At 49.9% G+C, this 24,987-nt stretch overlaps 1 protein-coding gene across 50 annotated transcripts in view; it reads right to left on the minus strand.

Moving 5' to 3' along the window:
• The window catches only part of LOC122363852 (myosin heavy chain, muscle-like), an 88,452-nt gene extending 65,874 nt beyond the window's left edge, over positions 1-22,578 (minus strand). For 23 of the 50 annotated variants that reach the window (XM_043333624.1, XM_043333628.1, XM_043333614.1 and 20 more), the window contains exons 1-8: positions 12,504-12,650; positions 11,347-11,500; positions 10,535-10,678; positions 9,224-9,380; positions 7,030-7,057; positions 3,515-3,611; positions 1,623-1,715; positions 29-191 (exon numbers count right to left, since the gene is read on the minus strand). In XM_043333624.1, the coding sequence (XP_043189559.1) occupies positions 29-191; positions 1,623-1,715; positions 3,515-3,611; positions 7,030-7,057; positions 9,224-9,380; positions 10,535-10,678; positions 11,347-11,500; positions 12,504-12,556 (889 nt within the window). In that variant the 5' untranslated portion in view covers positions 12,557-12,650. Of the gene's footprint in view, positions 1-28; positions 192-1,622; positions 1,716-3,514; positions 3,612-5,300; positions 5,401-7,029; positions 7,058-9,223; positions 9,381-10,534; positions 10,679-11,346; positions 11,501-12,503; positions 12,651-22,392 lie in introns of those variants that run through there. The other 27 variants (XM_043333633.1, XM_043333634.1, XM_043333632.1 and 24 more) reach the window with 5 other exon arrangements.
• Between the last annotated feature and the right edge of the window lie 2,409 nt (positions 22,579-24,987).

A 24,987-nucleotide genomic window follows, 5' to 3' on the forward strand; every position in this document is an offset into this window, starting at 1 on the left:
TTCGATCCCGCGCCTGCCGCACACTGACCTTTGAGTCCCTTGACAGCGCCGGACATGAGCTGGTAGAACATGTGGTAGGAGCGCTCCAGCGGCTGCTGCGAGATGACGCGCGCTTTCTCCAGCAGGTAGGTCTCGATGTCGGCGCCGGCCAGCTTGCCGGCCGGCCCGAAGTGGATCCGGATGAATTTACCCTGTCGGCGGCACAAAAATGGATAAATTTACCCTGTCGGCGGCACAAAAATGGACTAACACTTATAGACCTATGGCATTGCAAGTTATGCATGGCTTTGGTATCCCTAAAATTAGCCACTGAAGCTCCATCGATAGCTGTCAGAAAGTGACGACTGATGCCTGCCGCCGACACAGAAGTATGTACCTAGATCCGGATAAACCCTCGCATGTGTAGGTGGTCGGGGGTCGGATGGACCCCCCATGGTTTTTCACGAATAACTGGCGTAAAAAGCGGCCGATCGCGACGAAACTTTCATTACCCTCGCATTGATCATTTTTACACCTACCCTGAAAATTTCATGACCCTGACCCCAATGACTTTTGACCTGTGACCTCTTTTCCGTGTCACCTAAAGGTCAGGTCAGGTCATCGACCATTGTTGACCTCGGTTCACTTTTTCGAGTTTTACATGTTTCTAGGTCAGTTTTTTTTTTAGCTGAATTCGAATTTACCAACCATTTGAACATTTACGAAGTATGTAGTTTTGGTGTCTTCGTAACATGTTGCGAAGCTGTCAGAGGCGGTTGACACGTATTACGAATGCCCGTCACGACCCCTTCCGGTTGACCTGACCTGACCTGACCTGACCTGACCCGACCTGGTCTAAACGCTTAACGACATCATCTATGATCAAAACTTACACGACATTCGTGATCAGCACCCCGAAAAACCCCTTAGCAGCCACACTTTACGGCTTTCTAACAGGTCCCGATTTTCCCGACTTTTGGATCATTGACCTGACCTGGAAGGTCAACCGATGACCCAGGACCTTAAAATTGGGTATCATCGGCTTCCTCTCGTCACGGGCAACACGCTCGTTTTTTTTCCGCGAAGCTCTAGCTCAATCAGGGGCCGAACGGCAGGGGGTCCAACTAACCCCCCCCTACACATTAGAGGCTGGCAAACACCGCACACATGCGAGGGCAAATATATATGCGAGGGTGTATACCCTACCGACGACACAGACATGGAACTGGATGAACTTGCCCCGTTAGTGACAACGTAATGGATCCGGGTAAATTTACCCCCTAAAAGAATCAGGATAATATTACCCTGCCGGCAACACGAAAATGGATCCAGCTAAAGATACCCTGCTGATAGAATCCAGATGCGGCCACGGAACAGCTGGGATTCTGTAAATTTGCATTAGAGACAACGGTGGGATTTTGTGAAAGATATCGCAAATACACCCTGGCGGAAGCGATGGGAGAGCTGTTATTTACAAATTTACCTAATACAAAATAAACAAATGTAACGAACTAGTGGCTGCCAGTCTGCATATGGCTACTGCCACGTTGTGCGAGGCTGCCGACATATTGGATGAGGCTGCCGTCATGTTTGATATGGCGGCCGCCATGTCGGGTGAGGCCGCCGCCACGTTGCGTACTCACGAAGCGGGACGAGTTGTCGTTTCGCACTGTCTTGGCGTTGCCGAAGGCCTCCAGCACGGGGTTGGTCTGGACGACCTGGTCCTCCAGGTTACCCTGGTAACGAGGTCACACAAAGGTCACACAGAGGTCACAGGAATGTCCCAAGGTCACGTGGAGAATAGACTGGTATGTACTACAGTCTACCTCAATATCCCAAAACCCAAAAACCCAAAAAACCCAAAAACTATACTTTTTTTAAGTGTGGCACTTATCCTAAAAGGATCTAAATCTGACGTGATGCGCGTAAAATACCATGTACGTACACACTAACAATTCCCATTATTCAGTGGTTAGTGTCATGCACCGTGCACTTAGTAAACATTGGGGCTACCTCTTAAGTGAGTGAATGCTTGTTATTGTTATCCCGTATCCGGGCTCGTTGACTTAAAGGTCACATTTTCGTCGGTTAATATTATCACCTTTCGCTGATGACTAAAGAGGCTTGGCGCGCCATTTCTATTTCATTTTAAGGCAAGCTTTTTGGGTATTTATTGGGTGGCAGTGTTCAATAAGGCAGTAATATTCTCAGCATCTTTATTTAATTAAAAGGCGCAATATCCGTATCATGCTGAATTAATAGCACGGAGTTGAGTCCTGCGACATTGAAATAGGCGCGGGAACCGGGGGGGGGGGAGCAGTCGGGGCAGCCTACCCCCACAACTCGGGGGCCGTTGGGGCGCTGCCCACACGACTTTGCATAGGGCCAGGAACCGCCAGGACAGCTTGTTCTCCCCAAATTAGGGGTTGTGTGCCACAAAGGAAAACTAAATGAGAGAAAACGTTAAAATAAAAACTCTTTCCCTGGCTCGACAGCTCATGTGGCAGACTTTAACTTTTATTCCAGGCTACAAAAGGGTAGTTCCTTGACTCAGCTGAGATGATATGCCTTACTTTATTGCAACCTGTGTTCATTTTGTTGCTTTCGAGGAAACGGCCAAGGGGAGAAAAATAAGTGGCCTAACACCGGTGAGAAAACTGTATTTAGGGTTCCGGGAAGTATCAGATGTGACACCCCCCCCCCCCCACCCCTGAGAGTAGATCCCTCGCCACTGGACATTGGCGTCGCCAGTGCCACATGGCCGTTATGAATGCCCCTCTGCAGTGGCTGGACTGGGGTGAAAGTTCGGGTCATTTCGCCGGCAGACAGCCGAGTACAGCAGCTCCTAGCGGCGGAGTATCGCCAGTGCGCCGTGAAGACTCCATGCAGTGTATGCAGCCGGAGTACATACCTAGATGTAACCCAGTGGGGTGTAATTAACTTACTCCGACCTATTGGAAGGTGCATCGGACGAAGGGGGAGCGCGCTGTCAGAGACGCGCTTGGCAAACACTCAGGGGCGGGGTAAACACGCTCGGGGGCGGGGTAATCACGCTCGGGGGCGGGGTAATCACGCTCGGGGGCGGGGTAATCACACTCGGGGGCGGGGCCAGCCAGCCGCACAGGGCGGTGGTGGGGGATCCAGCGAGTCCCCCCTGGGGCAGGCGCCGTCTGAGGGCCGCTGGGTGGCGTGCAGAGGGCGCACTAGGTCACACAGGGCGCCATCTGAGGGCCGCTGGGTGGCGTGCAGAGGGCGCACTAGGTCACACAGGGCGCCGTCTGAGGGCCGCTGGGTGGCGTGCAGAGGGCGCACTAGGTCACACAGGGACGCACGGCGACGGGTCTGCCCGATGCTATAAGCACCTCAGAAGACAGCTAGAAAGGGTGAAACAAAATAACAGAGCTGTGAACACAGCTGCAGCTGCAAGGTTCAGGGACACAAATTAGAGAGGGACAGCGGCTCCCGCCGGCCGGTCTGCGGCTGCACTGAGAAACAGTAGTTCACACGACAGCCGCCAGGGCGGCGGCACGGTCACCTTGCCATCCTCCTTCTTTTTGCCCGATGCGCCGACATTTGCGAAGTAGGCGATGACCTTTTTGGTGTTCTCCGTCTTTCCTGCTCCGGACTCGCCGCTGTAGGGAGGAGCGGGCCGTCAGGGGGCGACGGGCCGTCAGGGGGCGACGGGCCGTCAGGGGACGTCCGACGGGCCGTCAGGGAGAGAGAGAGAGAACACGGGCCGTCAGGGAACGACGGACCGTCAGGGGACGTCCGACGGGCCGTCAGGGAGAGAGAGAGAACACGGGCCGTCAGGGAACGACGGACCGTCAGGGGAGGAGGGGCCGTCAGGGGGAGAGCACGGGGCCGTCGGGGAGAGAGCACGGGGCCGTCGGGGAGAGAGCACGGGGCCGTCGGGGAGAGAGCACGGGGCCGTCGGGGAGAGAGCGGTCAGTGGACAGGGACGACCGTTTGGGGAGAGCGGTCAGTGGACAGGGACGACCGTTTGGGGAGAGCGGTCAGTGGACAGGGACGACCGTTTGGGGAGAAGGAGCCCGCCGGGGAAAAGTGTCGTTTGATCCGAAGGAGCCTTCAGGGGGAGGGAGAGTGAGGGTGCGATCTCGCATCCCTCAGAAGGTGCGAGGGCCACCCATCTGCTGCGGGGGAGAAGGTCGCCGCTGGGACGGTCGGCTGTGGCCGCCATGGTCTGCCCATCGTCAGGGATGAGCTCCTTCCGTCGAGGGCACCCGCCGCTGCTGAGCCGGAGTGGGGAGCCGAGACTGGACAAGTTAGCTGTCAGTGGCGGCGAGTCAATGAGCCAGCCACGGCAGAGTTTGGTGGCGGGTGCCCGGGTCGGGTGGCGGTGGCGGGTGCCCGGGTCTGGTGGCGGTGGCGGGTGCCCGGGTCTGGTGCAGCGGTGGCGGGTGCCCGGGTCTGGTGGCGGGTGCCCGGGTCTTGTGGCGGTGGCGGGTGCCCGGGTCTGGTGGTGGCGGGTGCCCGGGTCTGGTGGCGGTGGCGGGTGCCCGGGTCTGGTGGCGGCGGGTGCCCGGGTCTGGTGGTGGCGGGTGCCCGGGTCTGGTGGCGGCGGGTGCCCGGGTCTGGTGGCGGGTGCCCGGGTCTGGTGGTGGCGGGTGCCCGGGTCTGGTGGTGGAGGGGCCGACCAGGGTCTGGTGGCGGGTGCCCGGGGCCGGGTCTGGTGGTGGCGGGTGCCCGGGTCTGGTGGCGGTGGCGCTCTCGGCGGGCTGTAGAGACGTCACGCACAGCGCTGTCCACCGGGGGCTGACGGGGCTGACGGCGCTGACCGCCGGGTCACCCATTCCGCCCGCGGGGTGCGGGCTGTGGCGCAGTAACAGCGTGGACCTCCGTCCGTAGGGCCACGGGGATATCCGTCATAGGGGCTGCTGAGATTCTACTGGCCCTGTGAGCGCTGCTCTTGGTCGTTTCTCCTGGCTGCATGCGGCAGTGTATCGCCCAGCGGGGGACTGGAACGGTCTCCCGTGAGGTGGCCGGCTCTGGTCGGAGGACGGAGGGCGGGCGACGGCACTGTAAAGGATCCAGATTTTTAGCGGGACGGGAGAAAGGCCGCGTTACTGCCGTTTACGCGCTCCGCTATTGCTGTTCGCGCGCTGCTTTATTTCCGCCATGCGCCTGCGCCCCGTTAGCGTCGCGTCAGCTGGCTAGTTCCGCCCCGTTAGCGTCGCGTCAGCTGGCTAGTTCCGCCCCGTTAGCGTCGCGTCAGCTGGCTAGTTCCGCCCCGTTAGCGTCGCGTCATCTGGCTAGTTCCGGCGTCAGCTGGTTTGGCGGCCATTTTGTTTGGAGACACTCACACCGCAGGCAAACTGCTGTTTGAAGCCGGACGGCGCAATCCGCGCAAAGTACATGATGACCTTCTTGGTGTTTTCCGTCTTCCCGGCCCCGGACTCCCCGCTGTCGGGACCAGTGATTACGTCATAGTGACGTCATTTGGGGACATCGCGGCTCAGCGGATGGATGCCAGTGAATAACGGTAGAAGAACAAAAATAGGCCTGACAAGTGTGTAGTTTGCAACAAAATGTGATCTCCCACAATACCTACATGAAGCGTTTTAACCCTCGCCGGACCTATTGGTTTTCTACACACGCGCCGGCCGAGGGGGGGGGGGGTTGAAAAACGAGCGTGTGCGCCGTTACGAGACGCAGAGATTGGTAACAGATTTTAAGGTCCTGGGTCAACCGGTGACCTCTGAGGTCAGGTCAAGTGCCCCAAAGTACGGCTCAGTTTTTTTGTGAATAACTTCGCAAAAACGGCCGCAGAGCCACGATTTTGGCAGCATCGTGTTCGCCTCGCTCAGGCGCGTCGAATGATATACTTTTTGTTTGGGTCAGGTCTATAGGGTATTGACCTCAGGTCACGGTCATGTTAGCGCCCCCAGGTCACGAAGTTGGTCGAAAGAGGTCATGTCGCATATTTTTTGATTCGGCAGGTCTCCTGAGTCCATTGGTGGCTTTCCCGACTCGCTAGCTCAATTTGATCGGGAGTTATTGACGAAAAACTAATATGACATTGATGACGTCATAAATGACGTCACGCAAGGTCAACATTGCAAAAGTGACGCATCTTACCTTGCAAGGAGTGCATCAAATCACGGTTCTGTGTGCTTGAGATAGGTGGAGATCGTTCCCAGCACCAGAATAGCAGTTTCTATTTTTCCCCATTGACTTATAATGGTGAGGTCACGAAAATGACCTGACCACATATGACCTTTACGAAGAATCCGAGATATACAGGTTGTGAGACTCGTAATGGATACTAGATCCTGCAAGTTTCATTTTCCTGTGAAAGCTCCTCTGGCAGTGAGGGCGTTGCGAAGTTGCGACATCTGAAGACCGTGCAGAGGTTCACTTATGACGTCATAGGTCAGTGACCTGACCTGACCCGAAAATGCAATTGGTGTCAAGTCAAAAGATCCGACTTGAATCAAAAGTCAGGTTCAGGTATGTCAAGTTGCAGCTCTCTATCGCCAGCGTGTTCGGAGCTATCGCGAAAAAAAAACCCTATGGGGTGGAGGCACCCCCCTCGGCCGGCGAGGATTAATTTAAGTCTTCTTCTATAGGCTAAGGTCGTGCTTGTGGAGAAGGGTACACGCACATAATTCAAGTGATATTGGTATAACATCGAGGCTAGGACGAAACGACACGTTATTGAACAGAAAAACCAACGCAATGCTAACGAATGGTGTTTGTCTATTTCAAACAACCTGCGGTTATGAAGAATACCTAACTCTTTCCGCAAAGGATGCCAATGATACAACTATGATAGGATAACTTCCCTGTTTTAGAGAATTTATCAGTCTGTTAATTGTAAAAGCAATGAATCTGAAATAACAATAGATATGTATGATGTCTAAGATCAGACTTTCAGGACAGATATTTGCTGAAAAAATGTTTTCTCGATATGCCTCGTCGGCATTGCTGTCCAATGGACAGGGCGCACTGCCCGGCCGCGTCTGCACTGCTATATCTGCCGCGCACTGGACCGTGTCCGCTGCTCGCCAGGCGCCCCGGCCAGTTACTCACGTGATCAGCATCGACTGGTTCTCCGAGTCTGAAACCAGAGAGCTCCGTCAGTGGCGAGTTAACGCTGTGCCGCCAGTGTAAACACACCAACACCCCGCTCACCGCCAGCCTGCGCCGGCCGCCCACAGGTGGCAGCAGCGGCGCGGCGGCCCAATATAGCCGCGGGGCCTGGATTCCAGGCGGCCCGAAGGCGCGCCGAAAATAGCGCGCGGAAAGTGATCTGGCGGACTGGATCCTGGCGGGCCGGCGCGGCGCGGCTGGAACGGCGGCGGCCGGCCCTGGGGCGCCAGTGAAACGCGGCCAACATACTTTTTTTTTTCCTAAGCCGCCGCCCATGATCAGACGACCAGGAGTGTCCACCCACTGACCCACGCGACAACAGCACCTTACGTTAACACCTCCCAAGACAAAAATATGAAGAAAGTCGCGACACTCCCTGCTAAGAAAAGGAAAGCAAACAAAAACAAAGCTAAATACAATACTTAGTAAGTTAGTAAAATGTCATAAGAAGAGGCAAAGAAGTCAAGACTAAATGTAGCTTGACTGGCCGCTACATCATTCCCAAAGAAAATAGTAAGAAGGAGAGAGTGATCCAGGGGTTAGTGGTAATAAGCGCATGCAAAGCTTGCATTATAGAAGAGGGACAGAGCCTAGTCACACCCGGAGGAGTCAGATCCTCACCGAAAAGGGATACCGAGCTAAGCAAGCTTGTTGCTCGGTAAACCCAGGTCGGTGGGAAGTATCGTAGGGCTGATTTACATATTGTTACGTATCCAGGAGAACTTAAGTGTGACTTGTAAGTACACAAAACAAGACGAGACGACCGGTATACAAATAGCAAGTAATGTAAATAGCAAGAAAGCTAGGTCATTGAGCGATGGCGATGATTCAAAGACATACAGTTAGTACTGTACGTACTGTATGATGTTTATAGGGAGAAAAAGCAAAGCTTAACAAAAAGAAAAGGGCAAAACAAAAATGTAGGATAAAAGTTCGAGAAGAAGTAAAAGACAAACAGGGAAAAGACATAAGGACCACTAAATACCACCACCTCTTGTGGCGATCTAGGTACCCAGTTAGAACATACCTACCAAGTTACAGAGATGTACAATGTTCCAAAATTAGGTATGCATAAGTGATATGCATTAAAGACAAATTCTGTAATTTGTCTTTATAAACTATGTACTGTGCAAGTATGTACCTGTGAGAGAGCGGGTAAAAAATACATTATCAGGTAAATGTACGTACATACCCACAATAAATAAAATGGGGGATCATTTCATTGGCAGGTATTCGTATGTTTACGAACGCAGGTGGAACACAAGAACAATAATGTCAGTGTTGGCAATGGTATCAATATTGATCGATAAAAAACTGCTTTGAGAAATCCTTGATTTCTCTCTTTGTTAGTGGAACTGCTTCCATATCTGTGAACTTAGGACCAATTATTGAGTTCCAAATTCTAGGTGCAGACCACCTAGTAGTGTAGCTGCGATAATTTTTTTTCTGAGAAGAACTCGTGGAAATGATGGGTCGAGCGAGTATCTCGAAGCGGTTCGAGTATCGTAAAAAGTCTGTCAATAGATGAAGGCAAAGTTCCTTTCAACTTTCTATGCATTAGCAGAAGCATCTGCTGCTTACCAATGTCTCTCAACTTAAGTATTTTCAGTTTCTTAAAAATTGGTGCTGTGTGTGACTTGGAGTAAGGCCCAGCCTGCCAGCTGAAGAAAGGACCGCCGACCAACAATACCGAGCATGGCGTGATCATCCGACGGTTCCCTGTCACGTCATACCCTGCAGTAGCCCCAGTGACGTCACTCACTGCTTATCATGTCCTTGTGACAGTACCCGACACCCGTGCGTGGCGTCAGTACCCTGCAGCACCCCAGTGACGTCACTCACTGCTTATCATGTCCTTGTGACAGTACCCGTGCGTGCCGTCAGTACCCTGCAGCACCCCAGTGACGTCACTCACTGCTTATCATGTCCTTGTGACAGTACCCGTGCGTGGCGTCAGTACCCTGCAGCACCCCAGTGACGTCACTCACTGCTTATCATGTCCTTGTGACAGTACCCGTGCGTGGCGTCAGTACCCTGCAGCACCCCAGTGACATCACTCACTGCTTATCATGTCCTTGTGACAGTACCCGTGCGTGACGTCACTACCCTGCAGCACCCCAGTGACATCACTCACTGTTCATCATGTCCGTGTAGGCGCCGTCCGAGATGGCGAAGATGTGCGGCGGCACCTCGTTGCGCCTCTTGCCCTTGTAGATGGCGATGGCTCGGTTGGTGTAGATGGGGAACCGCTTGTACGGATTGATGGCCACGCAGAACAGACCCGAATACGTCTGAAACGGCGAACCGGGTCAGTGCACCGGGTTAGTGCGGCGGGCCAGGTCACCGGGTCAGGTCACCGGGCCATATCACCGGGTCAGGTCACCGGGTCAGGTCACCGGGCCAGGTCACCGGTTCAGGTCACCGGGTCAGGTCACCGGGTCAGGGCACCGGGTCAGGGCACCGGGTCAGGGCACCGGGTCAGAGGACAGCAGGGAGGTGACAGAAAAATGGTCGAGAAACATTAAATTTCTCGTATGGGTCGAGAAACATTAACTCCAGCCCGGCGCAGGTCGAATCGATGTACCCCTCCCCTTCCTTCGCAGATAGCGTAACAATGGTGAGACGCAGCGGCGCAATTAGCATACTTAAGAACACCTTTTAATAACATTTTCTGAAAGTTTTCAGTCCCAGTATCTTCAGGTCAGGTTACCAGGGACATCAGCGAAATAGCACTGAAGGTGCACTTAACTTGCTGTGAAATTTGGAGTTGGGCATCGATTTTATTCCAACTTGCAGGGTGTGCTTATTTCAATACTGAGTGTTATTGAGAACTTCGATTTTTTTATTTCTTAGACTTCAGGCCATCTACATATAGGTCATGATGTCGTATGTGAGAAAAGCTTCCAATATGTAGATCCAATTTTGAAAATATATGATAAAAATATTCGCTCCGTTTGTGTTCGTATACCCAAATGCATACCGACACGTGACTTGAGCTGGGTTTCTTTGGTGCAAGAACGCTAGATTCAGGTCAGCTGGGGCCTAATGACGTCAAACTACGTTGTTGTTGATAACTTGGAGCTAAATCATAAAAATCGTGTCACTGTGTTCCTCTTGATCAGCCGCGCCGAGTGATGTGCGGTATGAGGCTCAGGCAGTTACTTTAAACCATGAACTAAGGAACTGTTGAGTTTGCTTAACTTTTGGTGAAATTTTAAAGTACACAGCTTCCAACACGAGCCCGCCCACCGACTGGGTAGAAAGTCAGCCCGCTGAGACCCTCTGAGTCCACTCACGTATGTAGATGAGTTCCCATAAGCCCGCTGAGACCCTCTGAGCCCACTCACGTAGCTGAAAGTCCCCGTCAGCCCTCTGAGACCCTCTGAATCCCCTCACTTAGCTGAGAGTTCCCGTCAGCCCTCTGAGACCCTCCGAGTCCACTCACGTAGATGAGTTTGATGAAGTAGCGCTGTTTGAGGTTGTGCAGCACCGACGCATCGTTCAGGTAGGTCAGGTTGGACATGTCCTCGCATTTCTCGTACTTGGGCGGATTCACCTGTTGCACCTGCTCCTTCTTGATGCTCTTCTCCTGAGGTCAGAGGTCACAGTTCAGAGGTCACAGGCCAGGATTAAAAATCAAAGATCAGAGGTCAGAGGTCAGGGTCAGAGGCACTGGTCAGTTCAGGGATCAGGAGTCTGAGGTCACAGCTCAGAGAGCAGAGATAAGATCGGGGTTCACATGTCCGAGGTCACAGGTCACAGGTCAAAGATCAGGGGTCCGGGGCCGGAGGTGAACGGAAGGAGGTTTGATAGCACACCTCTGAAAATGCGAGCAACAACTTTCTTGAAGAGGTGAGAAACGCGAGAAAGGTGAAAAGGTGAGAATCTGCCGAGAGGCTGAGACGTCGTCTAAGCATACACCCACCCGCCGCCCCCTCCCCGTCCCTCACGTCTGGGGATGGCGGGTGTCCCTGGCCGCTCTCCCGTCCATGCTCCATACGTGGATGGGTGGGTGGGTGGAGGTCGGCTCCCGGCCTTATGCCCAGTGCTCACGTCTCCACTGTGGGAGGGGGACTCACGTCTCCACTGTGGGAGGGGGACTCACGTCTCCACTGTGGGAGGGGGACTCACGTCTCCACTGTGGGAGGGGGACTCACGTCTCCGCCGGGGAGGGGGACTCACGTCTCCGCCGGGGAGGGGGACTCACGTCTCCGCCGGAGAGGCGGACTCACGTCTCCGCCGGGGAGGGGGACTCACGTCTCCGCCGGGGATGGCCACGGTGACCAGGTCGCCCTTGGTGCCGACGATCTTGCCCTGCACGAAGCCCTCCTCCTTGTCCGGCACCCAGGCGGCCACCTTAGCGTCGAACGGCTTGTTCTGGTCGAGCCGCTTCTGCTCCAGGGACACGTACCTGTCAGAGGTCAGGCCAGAGGTCAGGTCAGTGGAGGCTAGGTCAGAGGTCAGTCAGCTCTGGGTCAGGTCAGAGGCCAGATCTGGGCCAGCTCGGGGTTAGCTCCAGGGTATGTCGGAGGTCAGCAGAGGTCAGAGTCGGGGTCAGCTCTGGGTCAGGTCAGAGGTCGTCAGAGGCCAGTGGAGCTCAGTGTCAGTGGAGGTCCGAGTCAGGGTTTGGTCACCAGAAGTCCGTGATGTCAGCTCTGGGGCCCGCCAGGGTCAGCGGGGGCAGATGGAGACCAGCAGATGTCTGCATCTGACCAGCAGATCTGATCAGCAGATGTCTGCATCTGACCAGCAGATGCGTCTGCATCTGATCAGCAGATGCGTCTGCATCTGATCAGCAGATGTCTATCTGATCAGCGGATGTCTGTATCTGACCAGCGGTAAGCAGAGGCTGGTGAGGTGTTGATAAGATCAGTGGAGAGGCGGTGATAAATGCCCCTAACCAGTCCAGGGCCTAGTCAGAAGACATTTGCTAGTATACATGAGCGAGGTTATTATACTTAACCGATTCGATTAATCATTAGGTACTTGATGTTCAAATGTTCATCGATGTGGCTGCTGGAATACCCATTTCGTGGTGGAAGCACCGAAATACATCATTCATACATTCACCAGTAGGTACCTACATACACCAGTAATGTGTGAAGGTCTACGCTATAAGGTCTACGCGTAGACTTTTGTATTAGTCATTGCACTTGGTACGTTAGTGAATTACTGATGATCCATCAGTACCTACCAGGTTTTAGTGGTGGTACAGCGGTACTCGGTGTTAGTGGTGGTACAGCGGTACCAGGTTTTAGTGGTGGTACAGCGGTACTCGGTGTTAGTGGTGATACAGCGGTACCCGGTGTTAGTGGTGGTACAGCAGTACTCAGTGTTAGTGGTGGTACAGTGGTACTCGGTGTTAGTGGTGGTACAGCGGTACCCGGTGTTAGTGGTGGCACAGTGGTACTTACAGGTAGGGGGTGGGGTCGGGGTCCTCGGCGGGGTCGGTTTTCTTGGGAGCCATGGCTGGTGCTGGTGCTGGTCACTGGTGGTGGTAGCTGGTGCTGGAGATCGGTGACGTCACAGGTCAGCCGCCAAACGCTAGGACGGAGACCTCCCTGAAAATCAACAGAAGCCAAACTGAAACAAACGGCCAACTCGCCTGAAACTGACAGCAAAGTGCACTGCCACAAGCCGCTAGGGGGCGCGGTGATGGCGTACAGTTGCCACACCTATCCGTGCTTCTATCCTCAGGATACTGAAATCCTTCTCCTCCACGCCACAACCACCCTCCGGGCTGGACAGGCAACTTTATCTCATGCGGGCTGCTCCCTTGGAGCGGCACCGCTGCTCCTGAGGGAGCGCACCCCGTAGCCGGGTGCAGTGAGTGCCTTGGGGCTGGGTGGCCTGTCCTCTGGACGGGCTCAGTCCCGGCGACTCACTAGGGTGCCTGCCCAGACCAATGTCTCCCCCTAATTCCTATCATCCTTCCGGCTCTGCAATGGTCTTGTCGACCGAAAGGGCCTAACCCAACAAAACAAACAAACAAACAAACGTACAGTTGCCCCTCCCCCTTTACGTTTTGTGTGCTCGCTCCGAAACCTAATGAGATATAAGCTTGATACTTTGTATAGCTTCTAAAGAATACCTAGGCCATATTTGACGAAAAATTGATAGTTGTAGCACATCAGATGACATCATAGTGACGTCATAAAGTTCAGTCTTTCTTTTAGTCTTTTTTTAGTTTTTTCGCATCTTAATACCCTTTCAACTAGTTCCTGACCAATGATCGGTCTTATATATTCGGCTACACATAGGTATCGTGTATGTCGTGAGGAAACAAAAAAAAAAAAACGTCAATATTCAATTAGACTTCTGACGTCACTGTGACGTAACTTTGTAAAGGATAGACAGTAGACACCAAATTTGGACACAACTTTGGCCAGCTATTCAGGAATATGTGTGCAAACTTTCGCTTCTCTGTCTCTTTGCATTGCGACGAAATCGTCGGAAAAGTAAGAGAAGCCCCCCCCCCCTCCCAGCGGCCGGCGGGTGGAGCGGAGGCCCAGAGGCCGCCGGGTTAATTTAATTCAGATGTTGTACAACTGATCGGAGTTTCAGGTCATGTCAGATCACTGACCTATGGTGTCCCTGCCCGGTCCAAAAATGTCGCTGCCTTGCAACACTCTCAGTGCCATGGTAGGTATGTACTATTAAGATAGAGCAAAAAGAAAAGCACCAGTGAACTCAGCACGTCAAGGCGCGTCGAATGATATACTTTTTAGCTTGCTTAAGTGTACTTAAAGTTTTTCTTAAATTTTAAGTAAACTTAAATTAATAAATTAAGTTCAAGTTAACCAAATTGCATCAAATTGCATATCATTCGATTCGGCTGATCACCAGGAACACAATGATACCATTTTTTAAGCTCTAGCGTCATTATGTGCCAAGTTATTGGCAAAAACGTCATTTGACCTCAGTTGACCTCATTTGACCTGACCCATGGAAATGACACCAAACAAAGCAGCACCAAGTGACCTGCTGTTAAGTACTGTGGTTTCAAAGCACAAAAGTGATAGAATGAAGCGGATATCTCCAGTATTTTCCGAATTTAGTATTTTCCCATAGGCTTAACATTACGACGTAATGACCTCTAACTGACCTCAGGTCAGTGACCTCAAAAAACCCGAACTATATGTTATACAACTCGGTGAACTTAGCACATCCTGAAAGTTTGAAGGAAATCAGTCCAAAACTGTGAGTTGGACAGGTGCAAAAAGAAAATTGAAATTTGACCATGACCTTGTACCGTTTTTTCTGACCTGGTGACCTGACCCAAGGTCACCCGGACCTGAAATTTTAAGGTCATATGTAAAAAGGTCGCCCCATAGGCTGTGCCAAATTTGGCGGCGCTGCGCGCCGCCGTTTTTACGCTATCTTCGAAAAATCTTAGCTGGGCGTCGCATCGACCCCCCCTGCCAGGGCGAGGGTTAATTAAGTTCAAGTTAACAAAAAATGCATCATATCGCTTATCATTCGGTTCGGCTGATCACAAGGAACACAACGACATTATTTTTGAAGCCCTAACCCAATTGTGTGCGAAGTTGTTAGCAAAAACGTAATTTGACCTCATTTGACCTCAGATAACCTGACCTAAGTGTTTTTTTCAGCAATCAAACACCGAATTCATCTTTGATGGAGCTAAAACGACACAGAAACGTTGAAATGGAGCATATTTTTGCCCTTGGAGCTATTCAGACAAGTTTTCTTAAAATTTGGCGTGACCTCTAGCACAAAACTCCTAGGAAACGTGCCAAATGGCTGCCCCAAGTTGTGTCCGAAATTTGGTGGCTCCAAGTCTCACAGTTCTTAGTTCTTACGCAATTAACGATAAACGTAGGCAGTGATTACGTTGGCGCTAATATAGTCCAATTTTACCCTGACATTGTACCGGATTTGGTGACCTGGCGACCTGACCTGAAATGACAGAGACCGGAACTTCTCGGAGAAGGTGCCAAAAGTTTGCCCCAGAGGTTATGCCAAATTTGGCGGCGCTACGCGCCTACATTATTTGCTAAAAACCTTAGATGTGGGGGGGGGTGCATCAACGCTCCCTGGTCCGGCGAGGGGTAAAGCGAGTGGAGGTAACAAATGTAAATGATCTTGACCTGATCTTCAAGTGGCCTTGACACACACCATAATCCATGAGACAAGCCTCATTTCACATGTTGGCATGGCGGTTCTAATCATAAAGAACCTAGAAACGCAGTGCACAGATAGTGGCCGTTTTCGCGACAGGTTTTCTGACGAATGCACCAAGATTCTCCAAATGTAACCGATTAATTGAATTATAAGTGGAAAACAATGGGAACGTTTTTGGTTATATTACTTTAAGATGGCTACACATGTGTTTCGATATAAATCTTTTTCAAGCCATAAAGACAAAATAAAATGTAAATAATTCGCCTAAACATCCAAGTTGTCAAAATAGTTTACGGCACAGATTAAAATTCAAATAGCAATGCTTCACACCCGTCGCTTCTCACTTTGCACTTCTAGTTTTTAGATCGTGCAAAATAAGTTCAGCCGTAAATCTGCTCAGTTTCACTTTTCCTGCATTACCATTAAGATTGTCAAAGATGTGAATATAAGCTACTTCTACAGCCTGCCTATGCTTCTTTGTCAAACCCCTACACAACACAGACATATCATCCCAGTTGGGGAGATGTCCCGCCTCATCTACGTGTTGCACAAGGGCGTTGGACAGACGGTGGTACCTAAGGTCACTCTTATGCTCCTTTTGCCTGGTGGTTTTGCAGGGTCAACTCAGTGACGTACACCTGCCACACCATATGGTGACAAGGCTGAAACAGGAGGAAAGTGAACACCAGAGGCACTTGGACTCTCAACTTAAACAGCTATGCGACACAAGTCCTTGGAAGAACATAGGCAATCGCGAGATGATCACAAACTTGTCCGACCGTCAGGTCTCGGAGACGGAATCTGAAGCCTTATCATTAGGCTTGAAGTTTGCAGTTGGATCAAACAAAAGCTCTCTGCTTGAGACCATTATGAGAAACTATAGATTCAAGGACACAGACATCGACAAAGGTTTCATACAAGGATTCACAGCAAGTTGCTCTGCGTTCTCCAAAGACGCTAAGCGCTCTCTACCTCGGAGATACTTAACTGCCCTCAAAGAAATATCCAAAGACGGCAGTATTATAGTGACCACAGCGGATAAGGGAGGTGGAGTTGTCCTCATGAACTATGCCGACTACAACAGGAAAATGTTTGATTTGTTGAATGACACTTCTACATACAAACAAGTCACAAACGGCCAGGCAGAAAAGGAAAGTAAGCGGTTTAATCAAAAGGTGAGGCGAATTCTCGCCCGTTCTGACCAAGGGAAACAGTTGCAGCACCTATTAGAAGAAAAACCGGCAACTCCAAAGATGCGGGGCCTACCCAAGACGCATAAGGCTGGCAATCCGATGCGCCCCATTACCTCAGGTGTGGGCAGCGCTCCCCACCAGCTCGCCAAGAAACTAGCCAAACCCCTGTCTGACCTGCTAGGGAGAACCAGCCAGTCACACTTGAAGAACTCGGGAGATTTGATTAATAGATTGAAAGACATGGAGTTAACCAATAAAAAACTTGCAAGCTTCGACGTAAAAGCCCTCTTTACCAACGTGCCCATAGAAGGGGCGATGCAAGCTGTCTCCAGAGTGTTAGACCAAAACCCGGACATCACTCTTCCAGTGCCAAGGGAAGACTTTGTTAGGCTGGTACGTCTCTGCGTGAAATTTGGGGCTTTGGAATTTGAAGGGACCGAATTCAAGCAGATTGATGGCCTGGTGATGGGTTCGCCGTTGAGCCCGGTACTCGCCTGCCTTTTCATGGAGACATTAGAAGCGGACCACTTCTTGAGCATTGCTGGTACCGATACGACCTGGCTCCGGTATGTCGATGACATTCTGGTCATCATCAACAAAGATGTGGATTTAAATTGTATTTTGCAGCAGCTGAACAGTGTGCATCAGAAGATACAATTTACCTCCGAAGAGGAGGAAGATGGCACTATTGCATTTCTGGACGCGTGCATCCATAATCGGGGCAACAAGGCTGTATTTTCAGTGTACCGGAAGCCCACCAACAAGAATGACCTGATACACTTCTACTCGGCGCACAGCAGTCGAACAAAAACTGGAGTCGTGCTGGGATTTTATCTTCGAGCACTTCGCATTTGCTCAGAAGAATTTATCAGGGACGAGCTGAACTACATTAAAGAAGTATTTATTGGACTCAAGTACCCGCCAGGTCTTTTATGTCAGCTAGAGAAGAGGGCCGTCAAAATACGAGCTAGAGCTTCAAACGCCACAAGGAATAGCAAGAGGAGGTATCTCTCAGTCCCAGCATCAAAAGAAGTACAGGGTGTCCCAGAAGTCTTGAAGCTTTTTTATTTTTGTCGTGTGACCTTGCTATGCCACCGATTAAGGCGAATCATGCCTCAAACGGAAGAGAATGAACTGAAATTTTGTATTTTCATGCGTAGAGCACCACTTTAGTCAGGTGGCCCCCGTTGTGAGTCGCACAAGATTGAGCACGAGAGATCACGTTCTTCGCTGCCGCCAAGATTTGCGAAACACCGGTGTTGCCATGCCCGTTTCTTGTCAGCTTCAGAGTCTTATTCCCTGAAGCGAGGGACATAATATTAGCGACATATATTTCCGACGGGTTGATATTTGTTTTAGCCCCATAATAATGCGACGAATCAAAGGATTACAACGGGCTGTTGCTTAGCGTGCTCAAGCAGCTGAGCCTTATTTCCGTAATGGATGCGTGCAAACATGTCAGGAGACTTTCTGATCAGTAAATCATTATGTTGCTAATGTTTTCTCGGAGATCCAATACTCTGTTTCCTGGCGCCTGGCTCGCTTCATGAAATAAGGCTCTGAAGCTGACCAGAAACGGGCATGGCGACACCGGTGTTTCGCAAACCGGGAGATCTTGGCGGCAGCGAAGAACGTGATCTCTCGTGCTCAATCTTGTGCGACTCACAACGGGGGCCACCTGACTAAAGTGGTGCTCTACGCATGAAAATACAAAATTTCAGTTCATTCTCTTTCGTTTGAGGCATAATTCGCCTTAATCGGTGGCATAGCAAGGTCACACGACAAAAACAAAAAAGCTTCAAGACTTCTGGGACACCCTGTAGAAGCTGTGGACAATTTTGTAAGGGAAACTATCAATATTTCATCCCCAGCGGGCCTGACCATTAAAAACCTTGTGCAACCGAAGAAGAAAGGTTCTACTAATGAGGATAGTGTCGTTTACAAAATTCCTTGTGGTGCATGTGATAAATGTTACGTCGGTGAAACATACAGGGGCATTAAAACCAGGCAAAAGGAGCATAAGAGTGACCTTAGGTACCACCGTCTGTCCAACGCCCTTGTGCAACGCGTAGATGAGGCGGGACATCTCCCCAACTGGGATGATATGTCTGTGTTGTGTAGGGGTTTGACAAAGAAGCATAGGCAGGCTGTAGAAGCAGCTTATATTCACATCTTTGACAATCTTAATGGTAATGCAGGAAAAGTGAAACTGAGCAGATTTACGGCTGAACTTATTTTGCACGATCTAAAAACTAGAAGTGCAAAGTGAGAAGCGACGGGTGTGAAGCATTGCTATTTGAATTTTAATCTGTGCCGTAAACTATTTTGACAACTTGGATGTTTAGGCGAATTATTTACATTTTATTTTGTCTTTATGGCTTGAAAAAGATTTATATCGAAACACATGTGTAGCCATCTTAAAGTAATATAACCAAAAACGTTCCCATTGTTTTCCACTTATAATTCAATTTGTCTATCTATATTAACCGATTAATCTCTTGTTTTAACATTTACATTTGCATATCACGTGTGTGTGTGGGGGGGGGGGGGCTCTCAAGAGCCTCCCCCCTCCTATCTCCGAAACTGCTGGGCCGATTGTCAAAATTCAAACAGCGTCTGATAGCCCTGTAAAAACCGTCGAACCAATCCTATTTTCATTGACCTCGAGGTCACCAATGACGTCACAGGTCAGGTCAAAGTAAAAATTATCGGCATTTTTGCTTGTTCTCAATTTAGGCTCTGACCGCCGGCTGACAAGTCCGATCTGGCTCATTTTTTGTGTACGCACTCCTTGATATATGCCTTAGACACCCTGAGGGTACCGAACTTTTACTTTAAATTTTCAGGTCAAGGCAAGGTCATCTTAGGTCACAAAAATTTGTATCATGTATAGGTCACGTGACGCATGTTTTATGGTCCATTTTACTCGTAGATTTCTAAAACAATGTCGTCTGTGTCATTTGAGGTCATTTTCAGCTGAATATACCGCAGGTCAGGTCAATTTCAGGTCAGAAAAGATCAAATTTTAAAAATGAAATTTTACAACACAAAATGTGCCTATCAAATGCAGTTTTAGCTCCGGAACACGATGGTGTCAGTTATATTGCTGTACGATGTCAAAAACGTTCTTAAATATGGTTTCGAAAAATATATAATTGTAAAATTTTGACACCAATGCAAATAATTTGGCTATCTTTGAAGATATTGGGCTAAAACTTGCTTAAGTAGGTAGTTCCTCAGTGTGTGTTTTATCTCATATATTTTGGTTTTTGCGAAAAAAAAAAACGATTTTTGCTTTTGAATAAAAAAAAAAAATATTTTTTGTAATTGTTCAAAAGTTTCAAATTTCGAAAATTTGAAATAGCAGTTTGATAGCTACGTGTATTTGTAGTCAACTGATGCAAAGAACTTTGATCTAGCTTTAAAACAAAGATCTTGAGAGGGTTTGCCGTAATCTAATATTTTGCATAAAAATCGGCAGGCATGACGTCACTTTGACGTCATTTCCGGCCAAACTGTGGTAGCTAGAAAGTTGAAATTTAAAATAACGTGTCAAATTGATGCTGCTTAGGGTACCGCAAGGTTCGTGTTGATCCGTCAAGCCGTTTAGAAGATATTGCCGAAAAATGGGAGGGGGCTCTATAGACTATAGAGCCTCCCCCCAGTCATGGGTTAACCCGCGCGGGGCGGGGGGGGTAAATTTTACCCCCCTCGCGAATTTTTGCGATATCTCAAAAACGGCGGCGCGCAGCGCCGCCAAACTTTCAGTACCTTTTATTACATCAATTTGACACGTTCCCTGAAAATTTGAGCGAAATCCGTCGGAAAATTTTTGAGAAATTGACGTTTTAGTGACGTCATGTTCGCCATTTTCGCCTCAAAAACGGCAAAAGTTCAAACGCCGCTAACATCTTCATTTTTAAAGGAATCAAGACGTCACAAAAAGGTTAAACGTAATTTTACTTTGTCTATCAAATGGCTATCTCGGTTTTTTGAAAATTTAGGATTTTGGCCTAAATTTTTTTCAAAAAACTGATTTTTTTTGGGAAAATCATTATAAAATCCAAAATTTTGAGTCTATCGAAAAAACCGGAATATATGTCAGAGAAGTGGTCTATGTGCACCTACATACCAAATTTTAGAAGAATCGGTTCAAAAATGTGGGAGTTATTCAAAATTTTATGACGTCACGACACACAAATTTTTTTGAAAAATGGCTTTTTTGGAAGTTCTAGACCTCGTACGGAAACAAAAATAGCACCATTTGATTTGCCGTGAAAAACTGCATCAGATAGACACCTTTTTAGGCCTTAACAACCAACTTCAAAATTTGACCTCACTTGACCTGACCTTGACCTGACCTCGACCTGAAATTCATCCAGAGGTGGTCCATATCACTTATTGAGTGTGCCTATTGAATTCTATGAGTAAAATGACCCATAAAACATGTGTCGCACATGCCCTTTTCTATATTTTGTTTTTTGGTGACCTGACCTGACCTGACCTGACATTGACCTTGACCTCTGAATGATATTGTATGCAACGAATATTGTCTTGGTAGCCTAAGAACACGTTTTGGGCGATCAGTCTCAGTCCATGACTCCATTCTTCGGCAACTACGGCGCAAGGCCGATACTGTAGAAACTTGCAATTTGTACCCTTGACCTGACCTTGACCTTGACCTCAAACTTTAAATTAAGTACATGTTTTTAGTAGTTCGTGATGAGAGCTTTCGATTGGCGTTTGAATTTTTTAAATCGGACCATTAGTTCGGGAGATAACAGGGGGGTAAAATTTACCCCCCCCCCCCAGCCCCGCGCGTTCGGCTGGAGACCCCAGCCCCGCGCGGGTTAATGGTCCTTTTGAAAATTTGACCTCTCGCCAAGGTCAAAAGGACGGGAAAAGGTCATGCTGCATATCAGTAGATTCGTATTCCGTATTTTCGAGGTGAACACATCTGAGGTGTACATCTGAGGTGTTTTGATAACTCCAGCATGCCTCCATCAAAAGTTTTTGTAAAAAATTACTGAAGACCTTTCATGACTTGGTGTGACTTCAGGGGCATAAAAAGAGGTCACGGGTGCCCACCCACAGTTCAGCTTGTCGAGTTTACCTGTACCTAATGAATAGTTCGCATAATTGGCCTGACCTTAGGCCACACCGATATAAACAATCCGAGATATACATTTTATACATACCTACTGTTTCTCTTAAAGAAAGTTTCAAAGTGATCGTTCAGTCGGTACGTAGCTATAGCAAGCCTTTGAGCTTCTTCTGAGATAAGGTCACTTGACGTGACCTGGTGACCTGACCTTGAACGATTCGGGTCTGAAATTTTAACAGCATGTGTGGAAAAGATGCCTGGACAGGTGTGCCAAAAATGGCGGCGCTTTACGCCGCCGTTTTTGAGATATCTGCGAAAAATCGCAAAGGGGGTGTTCAAATGCCCTCCGGCCCGGTGCGGGTTGATCGAAAACAATATCTGATAATTTGAGAAAAAAATGAGGTATATAGGCACCTGTGTTACCCAAACTGATAAATTTCAAGAAACAAACTGAGCCTAATTTAACCCAACATGCCCTAATATGACCAAATATGCACCCAAATTTGCACCATATGTGTACCAGATAGCCGCCGTGAAAAGGGCTATTACTTAGCGTATTGTAAATAAGTATGCCTGCGTAAAAAGTAGCGAACACATTACCCCTGCGTTTGACATCCGGAAAATAAGGGATAATTATCCGGAATCACTGGCAATTAGTTGGTATTGCAGAGACCATCGATGCATTCAGTCACATCTTTATAATGCTTTTGCTTCACAGATAGGTACCTCTTTTACTCGTTGTCGTGTCCGTTGTGCACGGTGTCAGCCTAAAGCACCGAATGATCGCGGTGATTCCGGAAAATTCATATCCCTGATTATCCGGATGTCGAACGCACGCTATATCAGCGAGGGAACCCTGACTTAGACTGGTAGGTGTCTGTGGCAGAGCTGGTTCGCAGCTGATACGGCTCACTGTTTGTCGGGCTCGGCTCGGGTGCTGTCAGGTCAGGTCAGGTCGGGTCACCACCTCTCACGCCCACTCGCACAGCCACACGCCCGGCCGCCGGCTGGCCGCAGTACGTACGTTCGGACTGCCTGTGGCCAGCAGAATCGGCCGGTCACCTTTATAGCCTCGGCCGACACTCGACACCGACCCGGCGGGGCGGCGCGCCTGCAACGGCCGCCCCGATTGGCCGCCGGGCCCGCTGGAAGGCGCCCGCCAGCCGGCTCCGCCAATCAGCGGCCTTGAGACTCCGCGCCGCCCGCGGGGCCTTTCCAGGCGCCGACACGGGGGTGAGGCGGGGTGGGGGGGGGGGGGGTCTGGACGACCCTCTGGAACGAGCCGGTATGTAGCGCGCCGCCGCGCCGCCGCCCGCCCCTCGAAACCAAATATCGGTCACATCACCTGGGACACCGGTCACAAGTGGTTAGCGCTCCCCTTGGGTCACACCAGGTCACACCAGGTCACATCGGGTCACGTCGGGCTGATGTGACGGGCTGGGCTGCGGGGTGGCGCGGAGCAGCAGCATCGGCTGCCTCTGATCTGCCCCGTATCTCGTCACCTGAGGGCCCTGATTGATACGCTACTATTGTCCTGTCTAGAGATGTCAATCGGATACCAATTTTTTGGTAAACCGTTACCAAACCGATACCAATTTGGTATTTGGTATTTCAATCCTAATAAGTTTGGTATATTGTTGGTATCATGAACCCTCATTAATGTGTAAGAGGCTAAGAAATTGGTAAAAAGTTGGTATTTCCCTCATGTTCTCAAGTTGGTTTGGTTTCGGTATTTCCCCACGGTGTTGGTTGGTATTTGGTTTGGTATCGGTATTTCGATTTTCTGTAACTGACATCACTAGTCCTGTCGGCTCGTCCAGCAGCGAGAGTCGACTATACCGTCACCTGAGGGCCCTCACATGTTACTGTCCGTTCGTCCAGCAGCGAGAGTCGACTGTACCGTCACCTGAGGGCCCTCATATGTTACTGTCCGTTCGTCCAGCAGCGAGAGTCGACTGTACCGTCACCTGAGGGCCCTCATATGTTACTGTCCGTTCGTCCAGCAGCGAGAGTCGACTGTACCGTCACCTGAGGGCCCTCATATGTTACTGTCCGCTCGTCCAGCAGCGAGAGTCGACTGTACCGTCACCTGAGGGCCCTCACATGTTACTGTCCGTTCGTCCAGCAGCGAGAGTCGACTATACCGTCACCTGAGGGCCCTCATATGTTACTGTCCGTTCGTCCAGCAGCGAGAGTCGACTGTACCGTCACCTGAGGGCCCTCATATGTTACTGTCCGTTCGTCCAGCAGCGAGAGTCGACTGTACCGTCACCTGAGGGCCCTCACATGTTACTGTCCGTTCGTCCAGCAGCGAGAGTCGACTGTACCGTCACCTGAGGGCCCTCACATGTTACTGTCCGTTCGTCCAGCAGCGAGAGTCGACTGTACCGTCACCTGAGGGCCCTCATATGTTACTGTCCGTTCGTCCAGCAGCGAGAGTCCGGCTGCCGTTGGTGAGAGCCCAGCCCGGGCTCGAGTCGCTCCGGGGCCCGACACACGGTCCTGCTGGTCCTGTGGCGATCGTCTGCGGATGGTGGAACCAGCCTCAGCTACTATGGACGTCAAACCCCTTGAGACCCCACTTTTTTGCGATAATTTTTAAATGCGTCAACTCTCGTTGACAATATTCTGGCAATGTGTGTTTCAGAACCTGCCGAAACTTTTATTACTAAGGTATTTTGACGCCAAACGATTATGAAAGGTACTTCTCATTCACTCGTAATGTTAAATTTCACGGAACGAATCTGCTGTTTGGGTAGAGGCTACACGCTCATGAGGCGGAGCCACGTAATGACGTCAGCGCTAAGCTCCGCCCTACCCCTCTGGCGCTCCTTGCCCGGCGACCGGTCACTCGCGTCTCGCGCTCCATCCAGGCTTGATGGTGGGCGGTAGTTGGTAGCGGTAGCGGGCGCTGGAAGATGGCATTTAGGGCAGATGGCGCTGGTGGCGGGGCTCGAGTGTGGCCGAGCGCAAGCCTCTGCCCGGGCCTGAATTGACCTTAGCATTACGAGTGAATGAGAAGTACCTTCCATAATCGTTTGGCGTCAAAATACCTTAGTAATAAAAGTTTCGGCAGGTTCTGAAACATACATTGCCAGAATATTGTCAACGAAAGTTGACGCATTTAAAAATTATCGCAAAAAGGTGGGGCCTCAAGGGGTTTGACGTTCATAGTAGTTTCAGTTAGCAAGTGAGCCGACAAACTTAATTGGAACGCGAGACTCTAGTTTCCGAAATCCTCTGATAGCTAGGAATTTCTGCAAACAGAAAGCCACTTTTGTTCCGTAACTTTTTAGTCTGAGCAAGCATATGCTTGTTAGATTGACTATTTTCTATTGACGTTCTGTATCTTTTTTATGAACTCATATATAATTTTATATTTATCAACATTAAATTAAAAACATTTGAAAAATGAGTCATACCTATCGAATGCTAAAATATAATACGTTGGCCTCC

The sequence above is a fragment of the Amphibalanus amphitrite genome, unplaced genomic scaffold (assembly GCF_019059575.1).
Source record: "Amphibalanus amphitrite isolate SeventyFive unplaced genomic scaffold, NRLGWU_Aamphi_draft 000643F_arrow, whole genome shotgun sequence".
Taxonomy (NCBI): Eukaryota; Metazoa; Arthropoda; class Thecostraca; order Balanomorpha; family Balanidae; genus Amphibalanus; species Amphibalanus amphitrite.